Source organism: Chlorocebus sabaeus, chromosome 23 (genome assembly GCF_047675955.1).
Source record: "Chlorocebus sabaeus isolate Y175 chromosome 23, mChlSab1.0.hap1, whole genome shotgun sequence".
Lineage (NCBI taxonomy): Eukaryota > Metazoa > Chordata > Mammalia > Primates > Cercopithecidae > Chlorocebus > Chlorocebus sabaeus.
The window spans coordinates 49,577,492-49,604,706 of record NC_132926.1 but is presented as its reverse complement, the minus strand read 5'-3'; the positions used below and the strand labels follow the sequence as shown (position 1 = coordinate 49,604,706).

The 27,215-nt window shown below is 47.6% G+C and overlaps 1 protein-coding gene across 7 annotated transcripts in view; it reads left to right on the top strand.

The window, feature by feature from the left end:
• The window catches only part of LOC103244514 (uncharacterized protein IRF1-AS1-like), a 124,675-nt gene that overhangs the window by 32,471 nt on the left and 64,989 nt on the right, over positions 1-27,215 (top strand). For 6 of the 7 annotated variants that reach the window (XR_012090860.1, XR_012090861.1, XM_008014370.3 and 3 more), the window contains exon 3: positions 6,969-7,008. Coding sequence is in view for 5 of the 7 variants with exons in the window: in XM_008014370.3 (XP_008012561.3) it covers positions 6,969-7,008 (40 nt within the window). In the remaining 2 variants the exon portion in view is untranslated. Of the gene's footprint in view, positions 1-6,968; positions 7,009-19,037; positions 23,129-27,215 lie in introns of those variants that run through there. The other variant, XM_038008130.2, reaches the window with a different exon arrangement.

Genomic DNA, 27,215 nt, shown 5'->3' with positions numbered 1-27,215 from the left:
AGTTTATACTGACAGACTGAAGCGATTGAAACAAGGCACTATTTTAAATGTGCAACATCAGGATTATTTGTAGCCATGCATGCAATGGAGATGGCAGGTGGAAGAGGAATCAACCAATCTGACCATTCAGGCAAAAGCAGCATTTTGGTCTCAATAAAGAGATAATTGGTCTGTTTTGTTCATTTGTTTGTTTTTTCTCATATTCTAGGTCCCTCCCAGATTCCCAGGGGAAAGGATTTATACCACATCCCCAGTCCATTTTTTCACTAGGGAAGCACCTAGATCCAGGTAGTTTCCTCCAAGTGGTCTCTCTTTGGCTAAGAAAGGGAGAGTGCGCTGGGAGCGGTGGCTCACGCCTGTAATCCCAGCACTTTGGGAGACCGAGACAGGCGAATCACCCGAGGTCACGAGTTTGAGACCAACCTGGCCAACATGGCAAAACCCCATCTCTACTAAAAATACAAAAATTAGCCACGCGTGGTGGTTCCTGCCTATAATCCCAGCTACTCGGGAGGCTGAGGCCAGATAATCAATTGAACCCAGGAGGCGAAGTTTGCAGTGAGCCGAGATCATGCCACTGTACTCCAACCTGGGCAATGAGTGAGACTCTATCTCCAAAAAAAAAAAAAAAAAAAAAAAAAGGAAGGAAGAAAGAAAGGAGGGAGTGCCAGAGGGAGAGTTCATTGCCTGGGGAGGGAGCACCCTCTATGGATGCTATGGCTATCCTTGTCAGAACCATCCTGGTCAGGACATACTGGACATTGGCCATTTCCCTGATGACCCAGACATGCAAGGCAGATGCCATCTGTCATCCTGTATACTGGCTTTGGTTACATCTTCAATAAGCTGTACTTACTATCAATTCTCTGTAAAGTAGTCTACTGGTTGTGGTAGAGACACAAGGATGGATCAACCATGGACCCATCCTCCAGAAGCATACAACATAAAAAGAGGTGGGCGACATTAAAACCCTCCTACCTGGTGCCTGTTCCCTCCCTCTGCATCCCTGGCTTGAGTCTAGCTGCTGCTTCTCCCTAACTCACCCTGATGCTGGAGGCTGGGAGCTCTCACTCATTCAGCCTTCACCTCAGCAGGTATCGCAGGGGTCCTGGGCTCACAGGGGTGAGTACATCAAGATGTGTGTGGTCTGGTAGGGAGCCTTCCTGCCCCGTAGCTGGAGATAGGCCAGCTCCTGAGCAGGTGCTCTACAGCCATCATCCTGCTGCTGGGGCCACAATAGTCAACTCTGGGCTGCAGATCCCCAGTCCCCTTGCTGACTGGGCTCCACACAGGTAGAGGGAACCTGGGGGCCCCCGTTGCCTCAGCCTATGCCAAACTAGAGGCCTCTGGGGGTCACAGCTGCTGCATGCACGATGATCCACGGGGAGACAGGATGGGGCTGAGGTGAGTGCAGTGCCCTGCTACCTCCCCAGGCACCTCCTTCCTCTCGAAGCTCTGCCTGCCTTTTTCCTCAGGGACATGAGAATTGGCTCACTTCCTTCTCACCACCAACTCCCTTTTGCAAGAGAATCATCTAGAATAGAGCTGTTGGTCAAACTGTAAAATATTTGAAGACATTCATTCTGAGCCAAATGTGAGTAACCAATGGCCTGTGAGACAGCCCTTAGGAGATCCTGAGAGCATGTGCCCAAAGTGGTCAGGCCACAGTTTGGTTTTATACATTTTAGGGAGATATAGCCATCAATCAATGTATGTAAGATGTACATTGGTTCTGTCCAAACAGGCAGGATAACTAGGTTGGGGGGTAGGGGTGGTTTCAAGTAATAGATGGATTCAAAGATTTTTCTGATTGACAATTGGTTGAAAGAGTTATTATCAATAGAAAGCAACAGAAAGGAATGTCTGGGTTATTATAAGGGGCCATGGGGACCAAGGTTTTTGTTTTTTGTTTTCTTTTTTTTTTTTTTTTTTTTGAGGCAGTGTCTCGCTCTGTTGCCCAGGTTGGAGTGCAGTGGCGCAATCTTGGCTCACTGCAAGCTCCACCTCCCAGGTTCATGCCATTCTCCTGCCTCAGCTTCCTGAGTAACTGGGACTACAGGTGCCCGCCACCACGCCCAGCTAATTTTTTGTATTTTTAGCAGAGACGAGGTTTCACCATGTTAGCCAGGATAGTCTTGATCTCCTGACCTTGTGATCCACCGGCCTCTGTCTCCCAAAGTGCTAGGATTACAGGTGTGAGCCACTGCCCAGCTGGGGACCAAGGTTTTATTATGCAAATGAAGCCTCCAGGTAGCAGGCTTCAGAGAGAATGGATTGTAAATATCTCTTATCAGTCTTAAAGAGTCAATAATTCCAAAAGGGAAGAGGGTATAATCAGGCATGTCTGGCTTCCCCTTCCCATCATGGCCTGAACTAGTTTTTCAGGTTAACTTTGGAATGCCCTTGGCTGAGAGGAGGGGTCTATTCAGACGGTTGGGGGTGCCTTGGAATTTTATTTTTGGTTTACAGAGCACAGGCCCAGAAATGAGAACCAGGTTTAGGTCTTGCTCTCCTACTCTCCACTGAGTCATCTAATCTTTCTAAGCCTGAGTTTTCTCATTTGTAGAATGGAAATAATGCCCTTGCTTACTTCATAGTGTCACTCAGAGGCACAGACGATGGAGAGGCAAAATTCTTGTCTTTAACTGCCCTGAAGCTTCAGGGAGGGGTTGGACAAGTACACACACAATGTGTTGCGTACTACACCAGAGGTATGTCTGGGGCGTGGTAGTAGCAGAGTGGAGGTAAACCAGTTCTGCCCAGGAGGAGACTGCAAAGCATGGGGCCTGGTGGAAGTAGCCCTCCAGGGCTTTGGGCTCTAATGATTCTTAAACAGTGGAGTGTTAACTGTATTAAGTTTCATTTAGTCCCCACAACAAACCTGTGAGATAGGTGTCATCCATTTTACGTATGAGCAGCTGAGGCTCAGAAAGGATCATGCATTGGCTTGGCCTGGTATTTATAGAGCCCCTATTGAATGCTAAGGGGCGCAAATCTAAGTTCCTTCCTCGTGGAGCTCACATTCCACAGGTGAAGTCACTTGCCCAAGACGAGGCTGGAATGTCAGAGCCAGGATTCAAACCCTCATCTGGTGGCTTCTTACCTCACCCTATAACTCACTAGCCCTCAGGACATCCTCTTACAGGGAGCATAGACTGTCTCTGCCAGCCCCTGTGGGGAATTTGAGGATTTAAGGGCAAGGCTGGGTCAGGGATAGGAGAGGCCCTGCTATTCCTATGGAAACTTCTGTTTCCCGAGCATTCCCTGGCAGCCCCTCCCCAAAGAGAGACTGAAGGCCTGACCGTGCCAATATTTTCCCCAGGGAGGCAGGGCAGGAGAAGCTTCCCCAGGGGATTTCAAGGGAGGATGGAGGTGGTCTCTGTTCTGGGATCAGAGGGTGACACCCTCTTCCTGCTGAGGTGGGGAATCCCCTTGGATTTCTCTGGGTTTATGGGAGAGGCCTATTGTTTTCCTACTGATCAGGGCCTCAGGGGAGGAAAACTCAAGACCTGGCACGTCATAGGACTAAATCAGCCTCTGGCATCTGAGTGGCTCCTTAGGCTTGCAGCTCATTCCTGCCCTCTCATGCCCTCAGCCTCAGGCTGCCATGAGACCCGTGTCACTGCCACTGGGCAATGATATTTTGTTTTAACTCAAGGAAATAAGAGATTGGCAAACCCCCTTCTCCAAGGAAAAAAATACAGGACTGTTCATTAGAGCATTTGCTCGTAGTGAAAATCATAGGAAACAATGTAAATGGCCAATGTTTAGGAATTAAATAAAATGTGGTAAAAATGTACATGTAATGAAATACTTTTAATGCAGCCATTAAAACTCATTATGTAGAAGAAAATTAATTTCATGAGAAGAGTGCTTTATAACAGATTTAGTCAAAATTCAGATCATAAAACACAATGTACATGATCTCATTTTTAACCCAAGGAAATAAGGAAAAAAATACCTATATGTGTGCATAGAAGAATGTCTAGAAGGATGCATCCAAAGTTAATTGTAGTTATTTCTGGGTAGTAGAATTATACGTTTTCTCCTGTTTTCAATATTTCCAAGTTTCCTTCAGTGAAAATGCATGTATTTTGTAATCATGGATAAAAAGTTCCCACAGTGTGTATTGGCGAGAGAAGGATTGTTTCCTTTTGGCTTTGCACTTAGATGGCCCAAGGCCTTGGCCTTGTTCCAGGAGTGCAGATATTGTAAAAGCCACCGGGAAGACTGGGAGCAGTAGATGAGAGGCCAGCTTAAGGAGAATAAACTGGGCATCGCTGTCCAGGTGTCATCCTAAATGTCACCTCCCAGAAAGGCACCTGAACACACAACCTGGCCAAAGGAGGTCACTCCCACACTTACTCTCTACATTTCACCCCAGCTTGCTGTCTTCATAGCACCCGTCCGCATCTGAAGTTATCTGCCTACATATCAATTTCCTTGGTGATTATTTATCTCCTCCACAGAAGGCAAGCTCTCCAAGAGCAGAGTCCCTGTCTGTCTTGCTCACTTACTTCTCATCAGGAGAAAGGACCCAAGCCAGATCTAGGTCAACAAGCAACTGAGGACTTGCTCAGCAGCCCCAAGCTATGGGCATTTATCCTAAGGCTACACACAGCAGTGAGAAAAAGGAAATAACTTCTTAGGAATCTAGAAACAGGTGGAGAGCTGGCTTATAGGACCAGACCTGGGTGGTGCTTAGCAACCTGGAGGACCTGGCCCAGTGTTAGTAACAACAGTGGCCACGTACAGGTGTTGGGGAAGTACCAGCTTTGTGTTTTCTCTTAAGGTAGAACCAATGTAGGTTAGATCCCTCTCCCTCTGCTTCCAGCCCCCCTGCTGCCACCAGCCAACTCTATCGCTCAGCTGCCAACTTCAGCTCCTCTCTTTAGAGCCTTCTGTAGTCAGGTTCTCACTTCAACCATTCTGCTGAATCATCCCTGACCAGGACTACCTGTGACTCGAAGAAGCTATATCTCTGTCTTCATATTATTAAATAGTTGACCTGTCATAGTGGACTATGCCATCCTCCTCAGAAGTCTTTCTCCAGGTTTCCCTCCTACTGTACTTGCTAGTCCTTTTCAGTCTCTTTCGCTGAGCTACTGAATGGGGCTCAGCCCTTGCACAGCTTCCCTATTTTTTTTCTTTTCTTTTTTCTTTTTTTTTTTTTTTTTTTTGAGACAGAGTCTTGCTCTGTCACCCAGGCTGGAGTGCAATGGCATAATCTCCGCTCCCTGCAACTGCCACCTCCCAGGTTTAAGTGATTCTCCTGCCTCAGCCTCCCGAGTAGCTGGGGTTACAGACACCCACCACCACGCCCAGCTAATTTTTGTATTTTTAGTGGAGACGGAGTTTAACCAGGTTGGTCATGCTGGTCGCAAACTCCTGACCTCAGGTGATCCACCCACCTTGGCCTCCCAAAGTGCTGGGATTACAGGTGTGAGCCTCTGCACCCAGCTGACAGCTTCCCTATTGACATCCACCCTCTTGGTGATCTCATCCTGTGTCACAGCTTTAAAGAACTATGTGCTGCGCACTCACAAGTACTCATTTCCAGCCTGGACCTCTCCCCAGACTCACAGTTCCACCTGCCTACAGTCTTCTCCACTTAAGTGCCTAAAAGGCATCTCACACTTATGTCCAAAACCACATTCCTTATCTTCTCACAAAACATGCTCCATCTGTAGGCTTCCATTCAGAAAATGGCAATTCCATCCTCCCAGATGCTCAGGCCAAAACTGGGAATCTTCCTGCTACTCCCAGCCAACTCTGTCCTGTAGTTCACAGCTTCACCTCCTTTCTTTTTAACCTGCCCCAGTCAGGTTCTAACCCCATTCTTTTTAATCTCTCACTTCCAATCCATCAGCAAATCCTCCATGCTACTGCTCTGGTCCAAGCCACCATTGTCTCTTGCTGAGATTTCTGCCACAGCCTCCTAACAGGTTATACTCTTTCTCTCAGTTTATTCTCAACACAGCATCCAGAGTGATCCTGTTAAAATGTGAGTCACATCATGTCACTTCTCGGTAAAAAACCCTCTAGTGGCTCCTGTCTCGGAATCAGAGCCCAAGTTCACACAAGGACCTCTCTTGAATGCTGTGAATACTGTGGAGCCTCTCGCTACCTCTCTGATCCCTCTCCTACTTCTCCCTTATTCGTTCTACTCTGGCTGCACCACCCTCCTCACTGATCTGTTAACACGTCAGACAGGCCCTCACTGCCAGGCTGTTGCACTTGCCATTCCCTCCACCTGGCAAGCTTCTTCCCCATTAATTCTCAGGGCTTATGTCCTCACTCTTTTCAGGTAACTTTGTTCATAATTTACCTTCTCAGGTGTCTAGCCTTCTCTGGACACACGTTTTATAATTTTGACACCCCTTCTCACCTTCTGCCCCAATATTCCCTACCCCTCTCTCCTGCCTTATTTTTTCTCCTTAGGACTTACCACTTCTGATTCCTGTATTTTTAATGTATGTATTTTGTTAGTTTTTGGTCTCTTCACTACAACCACCCCACACCCACCCGTCCCGTAGACTGCAGGCTCCTTGAGGGCAGGGTGTTAACCTTTTTTGTCCAATGCTGTATTCCCAGAGCCCTAGGACAGTGCCTGGCATATATAGGTGCTCAGTAAAGAGCTGATGAATATCCATGAAAATGAATGAGGGACAACTTATTTTTTATACAAGGCCTTGAGACAAAATGGAAAGGGCACTGAGGTTTCTGCCAGTATAGGAGCATTAACAGACCAAATGAGAAAGAAACCCTCTGAGTGGAGAATGCACCTGGGTAGAAGCTTGTGCCTGTGTCTGCCCTGGGCCAGCATGCTGCCAACTCACACCTCAGTGGCTTTCAAAGAACTCACCACAGATGGGCTCTCATCTTTCAACTTCCATCCAGGCTTACTTTGTTCAAAGGCCCACCTTCAGTGCCCTGTTTCAATCATTTACTTTCCTTGTTTTTTGCAGGTACCAGAGTTTGAAGCCCATTGGAGGAAAACACATCAAGGTAAGAAAACAATAAGACCACGTCTTGTTTGAGACTTCCCAACCCAGCCTTGGAAACTGTCCAAGGAAGACCAGGGTGCTAAGTGTTGGCAGCTGGATAAAGGGAAGGCCCAAGAGATTTTGTGTTGACTTCCTGGATAGAGCGAGAGTCCTGGGGACAGCGAGGCAGCTCAGTATAGTCAGTGATGGCTGTGAGGTCTTTAGACTCAGGAAGACAGTGTTTCTCTTGGGAAAATATGGCAGCCTCCCCCAAGCCAGTTGGTTGTGGGCCCACAGCACAGCTCTCCTGCCCTTCCTTCCCTACCTCCTTCTGGGTCTCCCCTTCCTCACTTGCCCAGAAGTGCTGCCTGGCCCACTGAAGGCATAGCAGGCTTCTGCAGAGGGTCTAGGGCTTTCTTCTGAGATGGAGTCTCGCTCTGTCGCCAGACTAAAGCACAGTGGTGCAATCTCGGCTCACTGCAACCTCTGCCTCCCGGGTTCAAGCGATTCTACTGCCTCAACCTCCCAAATAGCTGGGGCTACAGGCACACGCCACCATGCCCAGCCAATTTTTGTATTTTTAGTAGAGACGGGGTTTCACCATGTTGGCCAGGATGGTCTCGATCTCTTGATCTCATGATCTGCCCACCTCGGCCTCCCAAAGTGCTGGGATTACAGGCATGATCCACCGCGCCTGATTTTTTTTTTTTTTTTTTTTTTTTAAAAGCAAGACTGGTTTAGTTCAAAAGGTATATACTAAGATCTTCCTAGTATAGGGCTTCTCTGATTCTGTGTTTAATCTCAGTCCAAATTTTGTTAAGATCCTCAGCAAATAAATGGATGTGGGAGATGTGTGATTGGGAGAGAGGCAGCATTTAAAAATGTGTCTGGCTTTTGACCATGCAATTTCACTTTCCAGAATTTATTCTAGGAAAATACTCATACTTGTGCAAAGTTTATGTACAAAGATAGTTATAACTGCATTGTTTATCATTTACAAAAGGAAACATCTGAAAGCCCAACAGAAAGGAATTGGTTATTCCACATTGGCACATTCATACAAGGGAATGTCATTAGGCAGAATGATGAAAATATATATTGATGAGAAAGATATTTGAATGTACCATTTTTTAAAAAAAGAAATGGAAAATCTTACAAACCATTCAAGGAAAGTAACTTTGGACTCAGCCTGAAGGGTTGAAATTGAGCTTAGTCTCTTAATCAAGTTGGGAACTCAGGCAAGTAATGTGATCTCCCTGAACTTGTTTCCTGCCTGTAAATGGGGCACAATAACACCTAGCTTGTGAAGTTGGAAGGATTAAGAGAGATTAACACATCTAAAGACCTCAGCACAGCCCAGTAGGTGATGATTGCTCAGTAGCTGGGTGCTTAGATGAGACTGTGATAGTATTTTTACCTATTTATAAGCCTGGAAACATTCTGGAAATTCATACACCAGCAGTGGAGTTTCCTGACTAATCAAATCCTGGATGATTTTTAATATTTTCTTATTTTTCTACAAAGAATATCTCCTGCTTATCTAAGGATGGTATAGTTTTTAAAAAGTGACAATTTAAAAGGTTTAAAAAAAAGTAACAATTTAAAAGGTTTAAAAAAAAGTGCATTTCAGCAGGTAAGTTTGTTAAGTAATCCCTGCACAGAGCTCTAGAGAACTGAGGGAGAGGTGGGAAAGAAAGGGAATAGGAAGAACAGTGGGTAGAGGAAAAGAAAGAAGGGGAGGTCAGACCCCAGGGCTAGTGGCCAAGGAGATGCACCTCAGCGGTAACGCTGGAGCCCCAGCAAGCGTGTGTGTGTCCTCCCATCCCCTATGATTGGCACCTCCCAGGGGAGCTCCAGGTAGGAGATGGTAACCAAGGCTCATCTGTCCCAGCTTCTGCTGACAATAAATGTGTACAGCCTCTTTTAGCTGCTGAGACAGCCTGACTATAGCACAACCAGGGAGAGGCCCTGTGGCTCTAGTCCTGGACCTGGCTCATCCACCTTTGGTAAACCCAGCATTTTTTTCCACGTCCTGAGTAGGAGAGGCAGGGCATCCTAGTGAATTCCCAGGAGTCATTCTGAAAGGATTAGCACCTCTCTTCTTTAGCAGCCCAGTAGGATCTATATCCAAGAGACAGGTCTCCCAAGCAAATACAGGCTGCCAGGAAAGGGAAATGGTGACCATCTAAGGGCTGCCATTCCTGGCTCTCATCCCCACCCACACCCCACCAACTGCCTTAATGCCCTGTGACATCAGGAGGAACCCTTCCATGCTGATGGTGCTTATGCCCACCTATGCCAGTTCATTGAGTATTCTTAGAGAGACATGACTCTTCTATATAAGCAAATTTTCCAAATTATTAAATTTGATCCCATCACATTGCAGTTTTAAAATTGTACCCATTTTAAATTAATTTCTATTTCATCAAATTTATCAAAATAATACACAAATTCAAAATGGCCAGAAGAGTTGATTTTGAATGTTGTCACCACAAAGAAATGACAAGTGTTTAAGGTGATAGATATGCTAATTACCCTGATTTGATCATGACACACTATATGTATGTCTAGAAACATCACACTGCACTGCAATTATTATGTGTCCATTAAAAATAAATAAAAAATAATGCATACGTATGGTTTAAATATCAATTGTACTGAGAAGCCCGTAATAAAAATCCCTTCCCCACCTTTCGCAGTTTCCCTCTCTATAGGCTACCTCTTTCAACCATTTACTAATTTCCATTTCTGTTTCTACTATTTTTTGATCTACCAATTTTAGGCATTTGTTGACTTCTTGTGGTAGATGAGGATTGAGCTTTCCTACAGAACCATCCCCACTTTTCCTCCCTCATCCTTCCAATAAGAACATAACACAATCTGTGGTTAACTCAATAGTGAGTGTGGACATATTCGTCACTGCTGAGTTATGTAGCATCTTTGAGTTCCGGAAGATTTTCTTATATTATTTCTTTAATAATTTTCTTCCCTCTGTTTTATCTATTGGATCATCTGGATTAATGTTTTAGTTTCCTTATATTTTCTCTCCTACTTTTCATCTCTTTGCCTTTTTGGTCTATTTTCTTGGGAAACCTTCATTGACTTCATACTCCAATCCTTCTATTGATTTTTTTTTTAATTTTGGCTTTCTTTTTCTAATATCCTAGTACTCATTCTTGTTCTGCCTGTTCTTTTTCAAAAATATCACATTCTTTTTTATGCATATGCTGTCTCCATCTTATTCTTCTTGAGGCACTATTTATTTTTCATTTGTCCATTTGTCTTAATAGTCTTCTAGTCTCTATTTTGTTTTTGTTTCCAACTGGAGGTGGCAGCAGTGGCAGGGCTGGTGGTGGTGGTGGTTGTTGTTGTTGTTGTTGTTGTTATTCTTCTTCTTCCTCCTCCTTCTTCTTCCTTCTTCTTCTTCCTTCTTCCTCCTCCTCCTCCTTCTTCTTCTCCTCCTCCTCCTTTTTCTTCTTTCTCCTTCTTCTTTCTTCTTCTTCTCCCTTCTTCTTTCTTCTTCTTCTCCCTCTCTCTGTCTCTCCATCTCTCCTTGTTGGAGGCTTTCCTTAAATGCCAAATATCTCAGCTATCTGCTGGTATTTATTAATGGAGCAATAAGAGGCTGAACTAAACTCTGCTTGGGCAGAATTTATCAACTGGGGTTTCACTACAGGAAGCAAGCCAGTCTTTTAGTTAACAAGCCTCCAATGAGCACCTTTTTTTTTTTTTTTTGAGACGGAGTCTCGCTCCGTCACCCGGGCTGGAGTGCAGTGGTGCGATCTTCGGCTCACTGCAAGCTCTGCCTCCCGGGTTCATACCATTCTCCTGCCTTAGCCTTCCTAGTAGCTGGGACTACAGGTGCCCACCACCACACCCAGCTAAGTTTTTGTATTTTTAGTAGAGATGGGGTTTCACCATGTTAGCCAGGATGGTCTCAATCTCCTAACCTCATGATCCACCCACCTTGGCCTCCCAAAGTGCTGGGATTACAGATGTGAGCCACTGCACCTGGCCATGAGCACCTTTTCTCCAGAGCTAGGTTTCTCGGCCTTGGTACTAGTGACATGTTGGACCAAAGTCTCGTGCACTATAGAATGTTTAGCAGCACCAGTGACTTCTATCTACTAAATGCCAGTAGTAACCCCCCTCCCAGAGATGTGATAACCAAAATGTCTGTAAACATTGCCAAATATCCCCTGGGGGACAAAGTCACCCTGTTGAGAACCACCACCCTGAAGCCATTCTGCTCTCAAGAGAAGCATTCTAACTCCTAGTTCTAGTTATCGATCACTACATAACAAACCACCCCAAAACTTAGTAGCATAAAACAACCACCATTTTTAGGGCCACTGTCAAGGATTCAGAAGGGCATGGCTCTTTATTCTACAATGACTGGGATGACTGGAATGACTGGACGTGACTGGAATGACTGAGAGTTGGAACAGCTGGGGCTGAAGGGTCCACTTGTAAGATGGTTGTTCACTTGGCAAAGAGAGCTGGAAGGCTGGACTCAGCTGTTGAGAGACTACACATGGTGTTTCCAGCACCATGGCCTGGTCACTGGGCCTCTTATGAGGTAGCTCAAGTCTCTGGTGTGAGTGTTCTGGCCAGCAAAACAGAAGCTGCATGGCTGTGTATGTCCCAACCGTGGAAGTCACATAGCTCATTTCCACTGTAGTCAGAAATCCACACAGGTTCAGGGAAGGAGAGACAGACCCACCTCTCCATTGGAGAAAAGTCAAAGAATTTGCAACCATCTTTTAAATCCACCATACCCTCATCCAGAGTGATATAGACCTGGGGTGGGGCGGGGCAAGGTAAGTGGGTGGGACATTGAGTCCCACACTTCGTTCTTCAGACTTTTCCCTCACCTCCGTTTTCATCTCTGTATTCATCTGCCTTCCCTCCTGCCTGTCTCTCTCCTGTTCAGTGTCTTTGTCTCCAGCTGTGTGGGGCAGGGTGCAGAGGTGAGACCTGGGGAGGATTTCAACCAGTTTCCTGCATTCATTACCCTCACTGGCTGCTGTACCTCAGCCCCACCATCCACAACACCTGGTCTCCCCAAGTCTGAGCTCCTCCTGCAGGTTTCCAGGGGTAAAGCGGCTTGCCTCCTGTCAGTGTGCCCCCTCTGCAAGCCCTTCAGAGCCTAGCTTCCTCCATATCAGTCATTATTCCTCTACCTGCCTCCCAGCTTCCTGGAGTTTGGGGAACTTTTTCAGCCACTCATGTCTCCTTTACCATTCCCTTTGCCTTTGAGAGTTAATACCATTTGGTTTTTTGTTTGTGTGTCTGTTTGTTTGTTTGAGACAGAGTCTCGCTTTGTCGCCCAAGCTGGAGTGCAGTGGCACGATCTTGGCTCATTGCAACCTCTGCCCCCCGGGTTCAAGTGATTCTCATACCTCAGCCTCCCGAGTACCTGGGACTACAGGCATGTGCCACCATGCCCGACTACTTTTCGTATTTTTAGTAGAGATGGGGTTTCACCATGTTGGCCAAGCTGGTCTCGAACTTCTGATCTCAAGTAATCCATCCTTCTCGTCCTCCTAAAGTGCTGGGATTACAGGTGTGAACCACCACGCCTGGCCCCATTTGATTTTTTTAAGAGATAGGGTATCACTTTGTTGCCCAGACTGGAGTACAGTGGTGTGACCATAGCTCACTGCAGCCTCAAACTCCTGGGCTCAAGTGATCCTCCCACCTCAGCCTCCTGAGTAGCTGAGACTCCAGGTATACACCACCACACCCAGCCAATTTTTTTTTTTTTTTTTTTTTTTTTAAAGACAAGGTCTTGCTATGTTGCCCAGGCTGGTCTAGAACTCCTGGACTCAAATGATCCTCCTGCCTTGGCCTACCAAAGTGCTGGAAGTATAGGCGTGAGCCGCTGTACCTGGCCGCATTTGATTTCTAGACTAGCATTTTAGTGGTGCTTCAGGATAGAAAGGAAACTGGGAGTGTAAATAACTGATGTGTTGAACTGGAAACCCTGTTGCACCTCTCTTGTATGGATCTATCTCTACATTGTGTTATAGTCTTCCCTGACCTGTAACAGCTCTGTGAAGCAGTACAGTGACATTTAACCTTCTGTTGATCATTCAGAGTCCTCTTTATGAAAACACTTGTTTACCTTGGAATTATTAAGCTATTAAGCTATTACCTTGGAATTACTGAGTAGAGCTATTTGTTCCTCCATGATGAGGACCCCAGTCATTTTGCTGGGATTCTTCAAACCTTTCTTCATGGCCGCCTCTGTCCCTGGCTGCCTCTCATCCTATGTATTTGTGGTGAGAGTGCCACATTACAGCATGTTAGCTTCTGATGTATCTTTTCAAATGCCCTGGTGACTCTGCTGGGCGTTCTTTGTTTGCCATCCCCCGACACAGCCCTGCTCCTGTTGATTTTCTGCCCTTTCCCACACCTCCCAGAGTTTGACCTTTGCGGATTCCATCAGCCAGGCTCCAGGTCCCCATGCTTCCAGTTGGGTTTGGCCAATTGAAGACCCCTCCCCTGACCAGAGGTTGGAGGCTGGGAGGGGAATTGGGAGGTGCTTTATCTCCCCAGCTCCCTCCCTTGCCAGGTCTCAGGTCAATAGTGCCTGTGTTTTTCACCCTAAAACCACAGCTCCTGCTGGCAACCCCCTCCTACAGGTCTCTCTGGGTTCCAGGAGCCCTCCCGCCTCCTCCCTGGGGATTGGTGGTCACAGCTCCCACTGTTGCTGGCTGCAGGGTGCTTCACCTTTCCTTGAGGGTTTCTCTTCATCCTGCTCATCCTTGGAAACAGTCCCTTCCTCAGTCTCTCCTGTTACCAGTGGAGTGTGCATCTGCTTCCTGCTGGGACTGTGATCAATACAGGAACCTTTTCTGATTTGCATCTGAAGCAAGGATACTTAAGCAGGGAGGGTATGAACATTTAAAAAAAATAAAACAAGAATGAATAGTCCCTAAGTGAGCCCTGAGAGACTCTCTTCATTGAGAGTCTGGGTATGAGCTTTGTGACTTATCTAGGCTACTCAAGGGCTTTTGTTTGTTTGTTTGTTCATGTCGATGTTTTTAACCATAATGCAGATAATAGAGGGCAATAAATTCGTGACTTACATACTTACTGGAGTGATTTGAGAAGGAAAATAAGCATGTAAATAAAGGGAAGCCAGGAGAGAGAATTTATGATGACTCAGAAGTTACAGGACAGGGCCAGGCGCAGTGGCTGATGCCTGTAATCCCAGCATTTTGGGAGGCTGAAGCAGTGGATCACTTGAGGTCAGGGGTTCGAGACCACCCTGGCCAACATGGCAAAAACCCGTCTCTACTAAAAATACAAAAATTAGCCAGGCATGGTGGCAGGTGCCTGTAATCTCAGCTACTCAGGAGGCTGAGGCAGGAGAATCACTTGAACCTGGGAGGCATCGGGTCACTGTACTCCAGCCTGGGTGCCAAAAGCAAAACTCAGTCTCAAAAAAAAAAAAAAAAAAAAAAAAAGTTACATGACAGGCTTAAAATATCAGTGGTTTTGGGAAATGACTAAATAGCTTCCTGGATAGCAGATCTTTGCTAGAAGGGTCAGATCTGGCTCTGGAAGGTGAAGTTGGATGTTTATATTCTACCAGGCCTGATATTAGGAGTCCCTCAGGTGGGACCCACCCAACTTATGTGTTTCCAGGTCAGTTTTGCTTCATGATGCAAAAGTGCCATGTGCTTGTCATGATGCAAAAGTGCCTGTTTTGCTTCATGATGCAAAAGTGCCATGCGCTTCTGCCATGATGCAAAAGTGCCATGATGCAAAAGTGCCATTTGCTTCATCCATGGGGATGAGGACACACCAGAGCCCAGAGGCCTAGGCCTTGCCCACAGTCACACTTCACACCCCCAGATGCCCCCGAGGAAAATCAGGAGCCCAGTTCCCTGCATCACTCTCTTGCAAGGATATTTCCTGGATTTGCCTGCCTCCCTTACTCTCCTGGTCCCAGTCAGCCCTGGTTTTTGTTTAATTTGTGTATTTCGAAGCACACATGTCTCTAGGGAAAAAAAAATGAACTCTAGAACTCCTCCTGGCCACCCGTTTCCTGAAGCATGAAAAGGAAACATTTCATAAATGCTTTGTAAAGAAGACAACAGGAAGGGGTAGTGTCACTGGCTGGCAAGAGCTGCTGTTGTGGTATTTCACAGACAAGGGAGGTGACGTGGCACATGGGGGTTGAGGTCCCAGCCAGGGGCCGAACAGGTAGACTCCTCAGGACCCAGGCCTCCCTCTGGCCTGTGGACCTTCAGCCCTACTGGACAGGAGGAAAAGGCCTAGGGGACATTGCCCCCATTTCCCAGAGAGGAGGCTGAATCCAGTGAAGTGGAGAGTTGCAGCTTCAGTGGGGAGACACCGTTATGCCCCGCCTGTCTTATTCATGCTTCTTTTCCTGTAGGGATTTTTTTTTTTACATGGCTACCCTTGAGTGATAGAGCCTTCATCAGCTTAGCTTGTCCTCTTGCAGCCTACGCCACTCTGTACCCTTTAGCCAAGCAAGCCCAGCTGAGGCCCCGCAGCGTCCCTGCCCAGCAGAGCTACAGGAGGCCCCAGGCCCCTTCCTGTTCACTCTTGCTCCGTAGACGCCACGCTGCAAAGCAGATGTGCAGGGACACCACCTGAAGATCTAGCCTGCAGCTCAGCCCCACACACTGTGGATGGTGGAGATCCCAGAGGGCCAAGGGAAGCTTGTTGAGACCTCTCTGCACTGCCCCTCCCACAGCAGGAGGTTCATGGCCCATGCATTTCTGGGAGAGTTGAGAGGGCCCAGGTGGGTGGAATACCTGTCTGTAAGCCCCATGTCCTGCCTTGTCCCAGCTGCCTGTAGTTTGACCAGAGTATGCTAGAGGTCAGCCATTGCTAGGGAGGCTGCCACTAACCCCACAAAAAGGAAGGAATATTCTCAGCCACAGCACTTAGAGCTGAGCCTGACGTGGTCCTCAGCAAGATGTTGCAAGTTCCTAATCTGAACACAGAGGCCAGGGAGTAAGCATCATCTGGAGCCCAGAACTGACTGTCATTACCCACAAACATAAACACCCTGAGTCAGGCCTTCTCCCCACCCTGCTGGGGTTGTCCGAGCCTCAGCACTGGCTCTGCCCTGGGTGGCAGCCCCTGGGAAGCCCAGCTGCCACCTCTCTACAAATGGCCCTGTAGAAGCTGCGCTCAGTGATCCACTTCCTGGGGTGGGGTCGGGCCCACCTTGTTGCCATTACACCCCGTTACAAACTGACGCAACCAGCTTTCAACAGACACTGCCAAGGAACATACACATTACAACAGCATGCTGCAATACCTCTGCCCGTGCAAGACACCAGCCCACATCCAAAAAATGGACATCTTCCCACCCCACTGTCTCACTCTACTGAGCTGGAAGTGGCCTTTGTCAGGACCCTTTGAGGTCTTGAGTGGATCTACTTTTCCCAAGATATTAAACCAGTGACTTTCAATCCTGGCTGTACATTACTGTCATCTGGGATATTAAAAAATATTGATGCCTGGATCTTGCTCCCACCCAAAAGAATCTGACTGGATTGATGTGGGTTTCAAAAATTTTTTAAGTGTTTGTTAAAGGATGACATATATGCAAAAAAAAAAAAAAAAAAAAAAAAAAAAAGCACAAACCATAAGTGTAATGCTCAGTGAATTTTCACAAATGAATTGACCCCGAGTAACCAGCATCCAAATCATGAAACTGCTTACTACTTGGCTCCAAAGGCTAACGTCCATTCTGGTTTCTAATGGTATGGAATCATTTCTCCTGTTTTCAAACTTTATATGATGTAAATGGAATCATGCAGTATATATCCTCTTGTTATGTTCGTGAAATGATTCATCCAAGTTGTTACTTAGAGCTGCAGTTTATTCACTCTTCTTGCTATAGGGTATTCCACTCTATGGATATTCCTCAATTTCTCTATCCATTCTACTGTGATGGATTTTTGGATATTCAAGTTGTTATTTACAGTTCAGAACTATTATGACTATTGCAATGACATGCTAGTGTGTATTTTTGGAGCACATTTATATCCATTGCTGGGCAAGCATGGATATGAGTATGTTCAGCTTTAGTACCTGTGCCAAATAATGTTCCCAGGTGGCTGTACCCATTTACATTCCCTCCAGCAATGTATGAGAGTTCTGGTTGCTTCACATTTTTGCCAGCCATTGATATTTTCTATCTTTTTCATGTTAGCCATTCTGGCAGGTATGTAGTGATATCACAATGTGGTTTGAATTTGCATTTCCCTGATGACTAATACAGCTGAGCAACTTTTCATATGTTTGTTAGCCGTTTAGATCTTCTCTTTGAAAAGTGCTTGTTGGAATATTTGGACATGAGTATTTTTTAAAAGCTCCTTAGGTAACTCTACTCTGTAGCCAGGGTGGAAAACCACTGAACTAAAACCACAAATTAGTATCTGTGGCTCCCTTTCTTCATGCTTTGCCCTTGAACTTAGAGCATTTTGGATCTGAGAGGACCTCATGGAACTGGGAAAAGATTATCTTCACTCCTTACTAAGATGAGACTATCAGGAAGAAGCAAGAGATTGGAGCTGGCAGTTAAGAATCTTTAGGAATGTGACCTCTGCTTCAGAAGGGCCCAGGGAGGGCCTGTGGCGTCCACAGCTGCCACAGACATTTCCTAGCCACAAAAATGGCCTCTTGGTGGTCTCCCCAGAGCTCCAGGCAGTCATGGGGAGGAAGCGGAGGACCCCATGCCAGGTACTTCCCAGTTTCTAGGCCAACATGAATGGGACACAGTTCATATGGGGTTGTGGTTAGACTAGGGATAGTGGAGCATGTGTTCTGGGGACCTGGGTGTGGCCAAGGGAGGCCTGCTGTCTGTGGCGTTTGTCCCAGATAGGAAATCAGCCAGTGGGGCTCTCCTACATGGGTCCAGGCCTGGCTAGCTCTTGAGTTCTGTGGGTTTGTATGTGGGTCCTTACACATGCATCCTAGAGCAGGGTCCCAGGGGGCCACCCCACCCCTCCTTGACCCCTCACTCTGAACTGGGAAACACATGGCATGAAAGAACATACTGTGGCTTCTAACGGCATTGTGTCTTGATTGCATCCCCATTGCAACGTCTGGGCTCATCTCATCCCCACCTCTGGACTGTAACATCATCCCAGGGACTGCCAGATACTCCTCTGTGCTCCCCTACAGCGAGTATAATGCCATTTGGTAATTCAGTACAGCCTCTTCCAACTTGAGAAGGAAGATGCAATAAAAAAAACAGACCACACATGGAGTCAGCATGTCCTTCCCTCAGTCTTGAGCTGTGCAGGTGTCACGCTGAGCTGCCCCGTGTGGGCTCCATGTTGGCACACATCAGTTGCAAGGGGCTCTGTGCAGTGAGTCTGGAGTTGGACCACTGGCCGGGGGCTGGGATGCTAGTGCCTGGACTGAGTGTGCACAGAGGCCCCTCAGGCAGAGCCACAGTGGGCGCTGAACCTCCTGGTGGAGTTCACCGCAGTAACCAGAGCTCAGTGGGAGGGGCTGGCCTATCAACACCTGTCATGTGTGCTTTTTGAAAAGAACAGGGTCTACCTTCTGTCAACTGAAGTCCTGCCAGCTGCATGGCATGAGATGAAGGACAAGGTGGCACATGAGCAAAGTTGACATTTTGGAGGCTGTTAGGCTCAGAGCCAACCCTGGGCTCCGTGTAGTGCCATGACTCATGGATTCAGGCCCATCTTGGAAATTGCTCTGGGCATAGAGCACTCATTTCTGATAGTCCAAGCGCAGATATTAGGATTCCTCTAATTGGCTCAAATGGTGGCCTGCACCAACCAGCGACCAGAGTGCTGTCTGAATCTGGAATAACAGGAAGAACATGCCTCCAGCAGTGTAGGAGAGTTCCCCATGCAGTGTACTTCCCATTCATACAGCAGTTGGTATCGTCTGTCTTTTTCACATTGGCCATCTGAGTCTCATAAACAGACTCCTCTCCTTCCACTGAGCCTGCATCCCAGCCTTTCCCCTTTCTTCAGGGGCCTCTCCCCAGCAATTACGCCCTTCCATTCTCTCAACCAGGGAATCTTCAAACTCTTCTTCTTCACTGGCTCCTGCCGTGCTCCTGTGTCCATCACCTGTGTAATGATTCCTGCTATCCTGCCTTCCCCGTGGAGTACAGCCATGCTGTCTGCTTCTCACAGCCAAGATTCTGGAAAGAAATGTCTCCTTTTTCCTCATCATCGACCACTCATTTATTCAGCAAGTGTTTCTTTTACACTTGCCTGTGCTGGGCATGGCAGCAATGCAGCAGTGAACAAAACCACCAGCTCTGGTCTCATACAGCTTATAATCAAATAGGGAGACAGACATAAATGATTAATAGATGCTCCCGTAATGGCGGTTGTGAGGTGTGCAGCTACACATGCCAGTTCCCTTCTCTGCACATGTACATGTCTGCTCGTCCTTCCCACCTGAACTCACGTGCCACCTCACTTATGCCCCTTCCCAATGCCACACCCACACAACAGGGTGCTTCTCTGTGCCCATAGCAGCCCTTGGGTGTAACTGCTCCCCACAGAGGCTGAACCCCGAGGGCAGAGTCCAGGCCACACGCACCTCGGAGCCCCCTGCCTGGCACAGAGCCCAGCCCAGCAGAGGTGCTCAGAAGATGAATGAAAATCCCTGCTGAGATTGATCCAATCTGTCTGTGAACATCTCCAGGGTCCAAGAATTCACGGCTTTCTTTTTCTTTAGATAGCCTTTTGTTTCTTTTTGCCATTATACACTATATTTGCGTTAGGACACAACAATGTGAATATACTTAATACTGAACTCTACACTTGAAAATGGTTAAGATGGTGACGTTTTAAGTTATCTGTATTTTGCCATAATTTTTTAACATGTAGAGAATAGGTATAAAGAAGAGAAAAAAGGGGGCAAGATCCATTTTATTGAGAAAGAACAAAGGGCGTGATTCAGATGGATTTTAAAACGTAATTTAGATTAGGGAAATGCAAATGAGAACCATAAGTAAGACACCACTTCATATCTTTTAGGATGGCTATTTTAAAACAACGACGACCTGAAAATAAGTGTTGGCAAGGAGGTGAAGAAATAGTACCTTTGTGCATGGCTGGTGGGAACATAAAATCATGCAGCCTCTGTTGAAAACAGGGTGGTGGTTCCTCAAAAACTTAGTTATCGTATGATCCAGCAGTTCCACTTCTAGGAATATACCCAAAAGAATTGAAAGCAGGGACTCGAAGTGATATTTGTACACCAGTGTTTGTATTATTCACAATGGCCAAAAGGTGGAAACAACCCAGATGTCCATGACAAGAGGGCTGGATAAACAAAATATGGAGGATACATACAATGGAACATAATTCAGATTTAAAAAGGAATGAAATTCTGTTACATGTTATAACATAGATGAACCTTAAAAACATTATGCTAAGTGAAATAAGCCAGACACAGAAGGACAAATACCAGATGATGCCACTTATAGGAGGTACCTAGAATAGTGCAATTCATAGAGACAGAAAGTAGAAGGATGGTTGCCAGTGGCTGGAGGGAGGAGGAACAGGGAGATACTGCTTAGCGGATGCAGAGTTTATGTTGAGGGTGATGAAAACGTTCTGGAGATAGGCGGTGGTGATGGCTGCACAACAGTGAGAATGTACTTCATACTACGGAACTCTCACTTAAAAATGATTAAAATAGGCATAGACATTTTATGCCTATTTTGCTATAACAAGAAAGTAACTTGGGTGTATTTTAGAGATTTTAGAAAATATTGTAAGCACAAGAGGAAAAAAATTAAAATCATTCACAGTCACCAGGTAGAGACAGCGACTGTTAAAAGTTCAGTGTGTATCTTTTCATTCTCGTTCTCTCTCAAAAAAGTGTGTGTGTGTGTGTGTGTGTGTGTGTGTGTGTATGTGTCTTCAGAGGCCACACTGGACTTTCAGGAAAGGTTCCCCTCTCTGCTGCTTCCCTGCTTGGAGCCATTGAGAGCAAGTCTATCCCTGTTCAGAGGTCAATCCTTTGAATGATTTCTCATGGCTGAGTTCACTCCCCTGCACCTCCAGGGTTGCGCTTCTCTGAAAATACCCATTTCTTTTATGTGTCTAAAAACATGGCACCCATGACCCAATAATATGTTGGAAGGGGCTGGAGAGAAAAGCGAGTGCCTCTCACACCTTCTCACACACTACACATCTTAGCGATGGCCTAGCGAGCATGTGGGCTCTCTGGACTCAGTCTGTTGGTCTGGGCTGCGTCAGGCTAAGGCTCCCCACCTCCCCTGCAACCTTGATCCCCTTGCTTCTTGAACCTGATGCTGGGCCTCACATTCTCCCTGTTGATACTAGCTCTTAAATCCTGCTTTTCCAGCTTGTCAGGAAACTGGGCCCTCATGCCCCAAAAAGCAGATCCACACTCTCCACTGAGAGGGAAGGAGTGAAGGTCCCATAGCCTCTGACCCCTGCTGGGCCCAGGAGAGGAACAACTGCTTGCTTTATTTCTCATGGGAGAAGTGTGTCTCCTCTTTGTCTCGGGCACCCCTCTTCCCTGTACAGCAGCAAGTCAGCAGGAATGAGCTGAGCCGCCCAAGTAGTGGCTCCCTCCACTACGGGGGCTCTGTGGTCCTGGGGGCTGTCCTGCCTCCACTGCCATAGGCCTGGCCCCAGAGCATGCTGCAGCAGTCACAACCTATGGAGGTGCCCCCAGGCCCTCATATTGGGGCCCAACTATGGCCTCCTTCCCCAGCTTTGCCACCTGGCTTGGAAGCCAGGGCACCACCAGCTTCGTTGGCAGGGAGAGGTGAAGAAAGAGGCCATGGCCACTCATGTGACTGAAGTTCATATTCATGCACATCAGTTAGAGAAGGACAGTGCATTCATTTACCTCCAAATCCAGCCACAGACACATGGCCCTTTTCTCTTGACTCTGAGGCCTCCACAGAAGGGTTTTTTAAGGTTGCAGCCAGGACCTTTATAGCCCAGTCCTGAGAAGATTATCTTTTTATTGCAACTTTGATTAATGATTGATCAAAAACTGATACTAGAAACACTGAAGAACAAACTTGCTGTAGACATTAGGAAAGGTCTACATCTGGCAGGCCTGGAGACCTGCCCACCCTCTTCCCCCATGGTCAAACCAGGGCAAAGGTGCATTGGAAAACCCAACCCCCACACACTCTTACACATGCACTCATACACAGACACACTGAGGGGAAAGAAAGATTTAATTGTCCTTAAATCCTCTTGGATTAGGCTATAAATTGCAAATAAATGGAGCAACAGACAGAGCAAAGCACATAAGGGCCCTTAATAGAATTTCTCTATCTTGTTCTGTTTCTATGAATGCCTGTTACAAATTAGCAGCTTAAAGGGAAATCTGGAGTGTGGGAAAGAGAGACCCTTGTGTGAAGACCACAGCCTGGGCTTCCTGCAGACCTCAGGTCCCAGAGAACATCTAAGATGCCTCCAACACCAGATGGAAGAGGGCAGGAGATGCTGCACAGTAAAGCAGCTCTTCCTGAGCATTTGTGGCAGGAAGTGACTTGGAGAGGATGAGGCCGTGCCTCAGGTGTGCTCTGGCTGTTCTGATGGTCTCTGGGGCCACGACTGCCACAGTGAGGTCCATAGGCACATCAGAATCACCAAAGGGTCCAAACCTATGGCCTCAGAGCCTGGAGAGCCAGGAATCTGCATTGCAACAACTCCCCGCTCAGGGGTTCTACCAGTCCAGTGCCCGCCCTCTGAGGGCGCCCAGGGAGCAGGGTGCTTGCTGGCTGGAACACTTTTTCCTGCCCCTCAGCTCCTCTGTACTGCCCTGAGGCACAGGCAGTGGAAAGCTGGCAGAGCTGCTTCTAAATTGAAACTGGAAAATGAAACCGGAAATCACAGTTTCATTTTCCAGTTTCACTTGCACCCTCTAGTGTTGGGGTTTCTTTTCCACAAGGAGAGTCCCCCAGGGAAAAAGAAGCAGGGGTGGGAGCGGGGGGGGGCCTTCTGGGGGAAGGCAGTGAGGGTGTCCAGTCTGCAGCCGGGCATGGAGGGGCCGTAGCGCTGCACTTGCTTCTTCTAAGCCTGGCCTGCTTGCTGTCAGCCCTGGGGGTGGTTTCCTCTCTAGGAAAAGCTAATGTCATGCTTACGCTGAAAAACTCTTTTCAGAGGTACTTTAGGAGGGGCCCTGACTCTCGGTTAATCTGGGCCATTTCATACCGGCTGTGCTCACCCAGGCACAAACATTGAAAGCAACAGCTGGCAAAGGCATCGACTTGTAGCAGCTTGGAAGACACCAGCAAAGAAGCTCTCATGGAAGCGGCAGATTTCCTGAAGCGACTGGAATGTGGGGAAGGAGGGCAGTCAGGGAGAGCCGAGAACCATCCCCCCCCCCCATCTCTACCCCATTCCTCTCCTCACCTGAAATGTTTCTTCCTTGGGAACAGCTGCCTAACCCCCTAATCCCACACACTCCTTTGTAGGTTAAGACCCCTGAAGTTGCACCCTCTCATAGCAGCTATGTTTTTCAGAGATCCGTGTGATTATTTGCCTAACGTCTGCCTCCCTCAGGGACGCAAAGTCTGTTACGCGTGAACCTGGTCTGTGTTGTTCACTGTGCGTCCACGGTGCCTGGGGAGTGTCTGTAATGCAGGAAGTACACACAAAAAATATGTGTTCATGAGTGAGGGCAGGCCTGAAGAGCCCAAGAGAAGGACAGTGCTCCAGGGAGGGGTCTGCATTGGGCTCCCCAGTGTCTGGGCTGCATCCCAGCCCCTCCAGGCAACTCAGGGGAGGATTCTGTGGACAGATGCCCCAGATCTTCCACCCATAGCTCCTACCCCCAGCCTGAGGAATGATTTGACTGTCCCCAGTGTGTGCAGGCAATGGGGAGGTGATAGGAGGCGGTGTCCCTTGTGGCACACTCTCCCTAGCCCTGGCTTTGCCCCCCTTACCTACATAGATGGGCTTCACGGCCTCTTCCAGATAGGCAGGGCACTGAGCTCCGTGGGCCACACTTAAAAAGAAAGGCTACTTTTAGCCTGCACATCAGGAGGAGACAAGCTGGCGGTGGGGGCATGACAGTGTTTTTGTTTGTTTGTTTGTTTGTTTGTTTGTTTGTTTTTTGAGACAGAGTTTCACACTTGTTGCCCAAGCTGGAGTGCAATGGTGCGATCTCGGCTCATCGCAACCTCTGCCTCCCTGGTTCAAGCCATTCTCCTGCCTCACCCTCCCAAGTAGCTGGGATTGCAGGCATGCACCACCACACCCAGCTAATTTTTGTGTTTTTAGTAGAGGCGGGGTCTCTCCATGTTGGTCAGGCTGGTCTCAAACTCCTGACTCCAGGTGATCCACCTGCCTCGGCCTCCCAAAGTGCTGGGATTACAGGTGTGAGCCACCGTGCCCAGCCAACAGTGGTTTTTAAAGGGGGAGAGCAGATGAAGGACCTTGGTGGACCATCCTCTGGGAGGAGATGTGGACTGAGGAATCAACCCTGACCTCAGGCCCCACACCACCCTTTCACCTCAGCCTCACTTTCTCATCGGTAAATGGAACTCGTTCTTGTGTATGTGCCACAGAGGCAATGTAGCAGAAGAGACTAGGGCAGACTTTGGAACTCAGCCATCTAGGAGAAAATTCCAGTTCTGTGATGACCTTGAACCAATGACTGAATTTCTCTTTGTCTCATTTTCTCTTCTGTAAAATGGGAACAATTACAGTGAATTCTGTAAATTCATTCATGTCCCTGACACACGGTGTGAGCTCAGTCATTACCTTTGCCAGAGTTGCGAGGATCTAATGAGTTGGCAGATGTGAACACAGCTCCCAGACCCGAAGGTGCTGTATGAATGGGAGGGAGCAGTGAGTGTTATTTGGGAAATAATGAAGACACAACTTCCCTCCCACATTTGTCTGGGGTGGAGCAACAGTTTTACTTATTTAATGTTAAGCTGGAAGATGCACCAAAGGGAGGTGAAAAACTGAAACCGCCAACCGTTTGAGCTCCAGGCTGCACCGAAGCGGTGTGGCTGGTGCAGATGGTGAGAGCACCAGTGCAGGCCCACTTCCTCCATGAGTGCCACGCACCTTCCTCACGCTAGCCAGCTTCCCAAGGCTGCAGGAAGTGGGGCCAGGAACAGGCCCTCTGGCTGTGTTGGGGGAGGCCTGGGCAGGGGTTGGCAGCTGCTGGGTGTGAACGGAAGCCTTGGAGGTCCTTGCTAGGTCCTAGGGCCGCCTGCATGGCAGCCCCTGCCCTCTCCCTGTCCAGGCCTGCCCAGGACTAGTTTGTAGCAGACTCTTCTTGTAGCCTAGGCTCTTGCCTCTTGCAGTAGTGAGTCCCTGTACAAACGGCATCCAGCGGAGGGAGGCAGGCTGGAGAGGAGGAGAGCCGAATCTTTTCTCAAAGGAAATGCAGTTGTGGTTTTGAGATGTTCATATTTCACATCTGTGGTTGGCGTTTCCCAGGGTTCTCAGAGGTGAATGCAGGGTCAGCCCTATGTCGCCAAATAAGGCTCACAGTGACCTTAGCAACAAGCTTTGCTGCCCATTGGCTGCCACTGCTGCCGCCTGCCAATGTGGCCTCCTGAAGGCCAGCACTGATGCTGAGCTGAAACTTCTGCATGTGTAGCTGCCTCTGTCGGAAATCACCACCCTTGGAAGCAGCCACAGATAGGTAGAGAGTTCTGGACAAAGGTGGACAAGGTTGGTGGGAGAACTGCCCAGCTGCTCATGTTTCAGAGTCCACCTGGCCAGTGTTCTATTCTCACACAGCACCAAACCAGCACCTTCGGCTTGGTAGCCTGGTCCCAGCTTGCCAGGACAACCCCCGATTCCATCCTGTCAACCTTGGACTCTATAATGGTCTTCATTTCAGAGCTCTGCTCATTTTAGTTCCACTGGGTTCTCCCTTGTGCTTGGCACTTGACTAAGCTCCTTCTACACATTATGTCTTTTACCTCTCTCAACAACCCTGTTAGCCAATTAGCCCCATTTTACAGGTGCAGAAACTGACGCCAAAGGAAGTCAGTAATGGCCCAGGTGACTGAACCACTAATAAGTGGGGAAGTCAGAATTTAAACCCAATTTAAACAGGCCTAGGTCCCATGCTATTAACTGTTGCACTGTATTGCCAGATACTCAATGTTCGTGCAGCTCAGTGGCTTCATTCTGTGACATGGGGATGACAGTACCGTACCTCACAGGGTTGGGGTGAGCATTGTGTGGAGTGACTTATGTCCAGAAGCACACCTTTGCACCAGTGGCCTTGGCACCCCCAAGGTATGCTCCACAAACAGCTTGCACGTTGTTTTCTCACAGCATGTGCTGCTGAAACATTGAGGTTTGTGGACCGGACTTCTCTGTAGCCCTTGTATTTGGTTTTCACTTCCTCTTTCTTGACCTCCTCCCACCCCCACCCAACTGCAAGGTAGGGAGGCTACTGAGGAGCCAGGCTGTGGGTTCCAGAGGGCACAGGGCTTTCTGGGATGGAGGGGACAGGGTTCTCAAGACAGAAGTGGGAAGGTCACACTGTAAGGGCAGACATACCCCATTTCTTCTACCCAGACAACTGGGTGTGATACCACTGTTTCCCTGAGAAATGCTTTCAGGATTAAAAAGTATATAAGTAAAGAAAAAAACGCATATAAGTGATCTGGTAAAGATGAAAACATGGCTGATTGGAAGGTAGTGAATTATGTCAATTGACTTCACAATCAGTTACAGATCGAACTCCTTGTTCTACTCTTTTCCCCCTCCTCACTACTGCACTTGACTAGTCTTTTTTTTTTTTTTTTTTTTTTTTTTTTTTTTTGAGACAGAATCTTGCTCTGTCACCCAGGCTGGAGTGCAGTGGCGAGGTCTCGGCTCACTGCAACCTCCACCTCCCAGGTTCACACTATTCTCCTGCCTCAGCCTCCTGAGTAACTGGGACTACAGGCACCCGCCACCACACCTGGCTAATTTTTTGTGTTTTTTTTTTAGTAGAGATGGGGTTTTACCATGTTAGCCAGGATAGTCTCAATCTCCTGACCTCGTGATCCGCCTGCTTCGGCCTCCCAAAGTGCTGGGATTACAGGCATGAGCCACCATGCCCAGCAACTAGTCTTTAAAAAAATGAATAATATAAAAGTGTTTAAAAGATGAAATCATATATATACTCTATAACCCAAGAGTCCCACTCATCAGAATCTTCTCTAACCACACTCTTATCCATGTGCACCAGAATATCCACATAGCACCAGAAAATGTC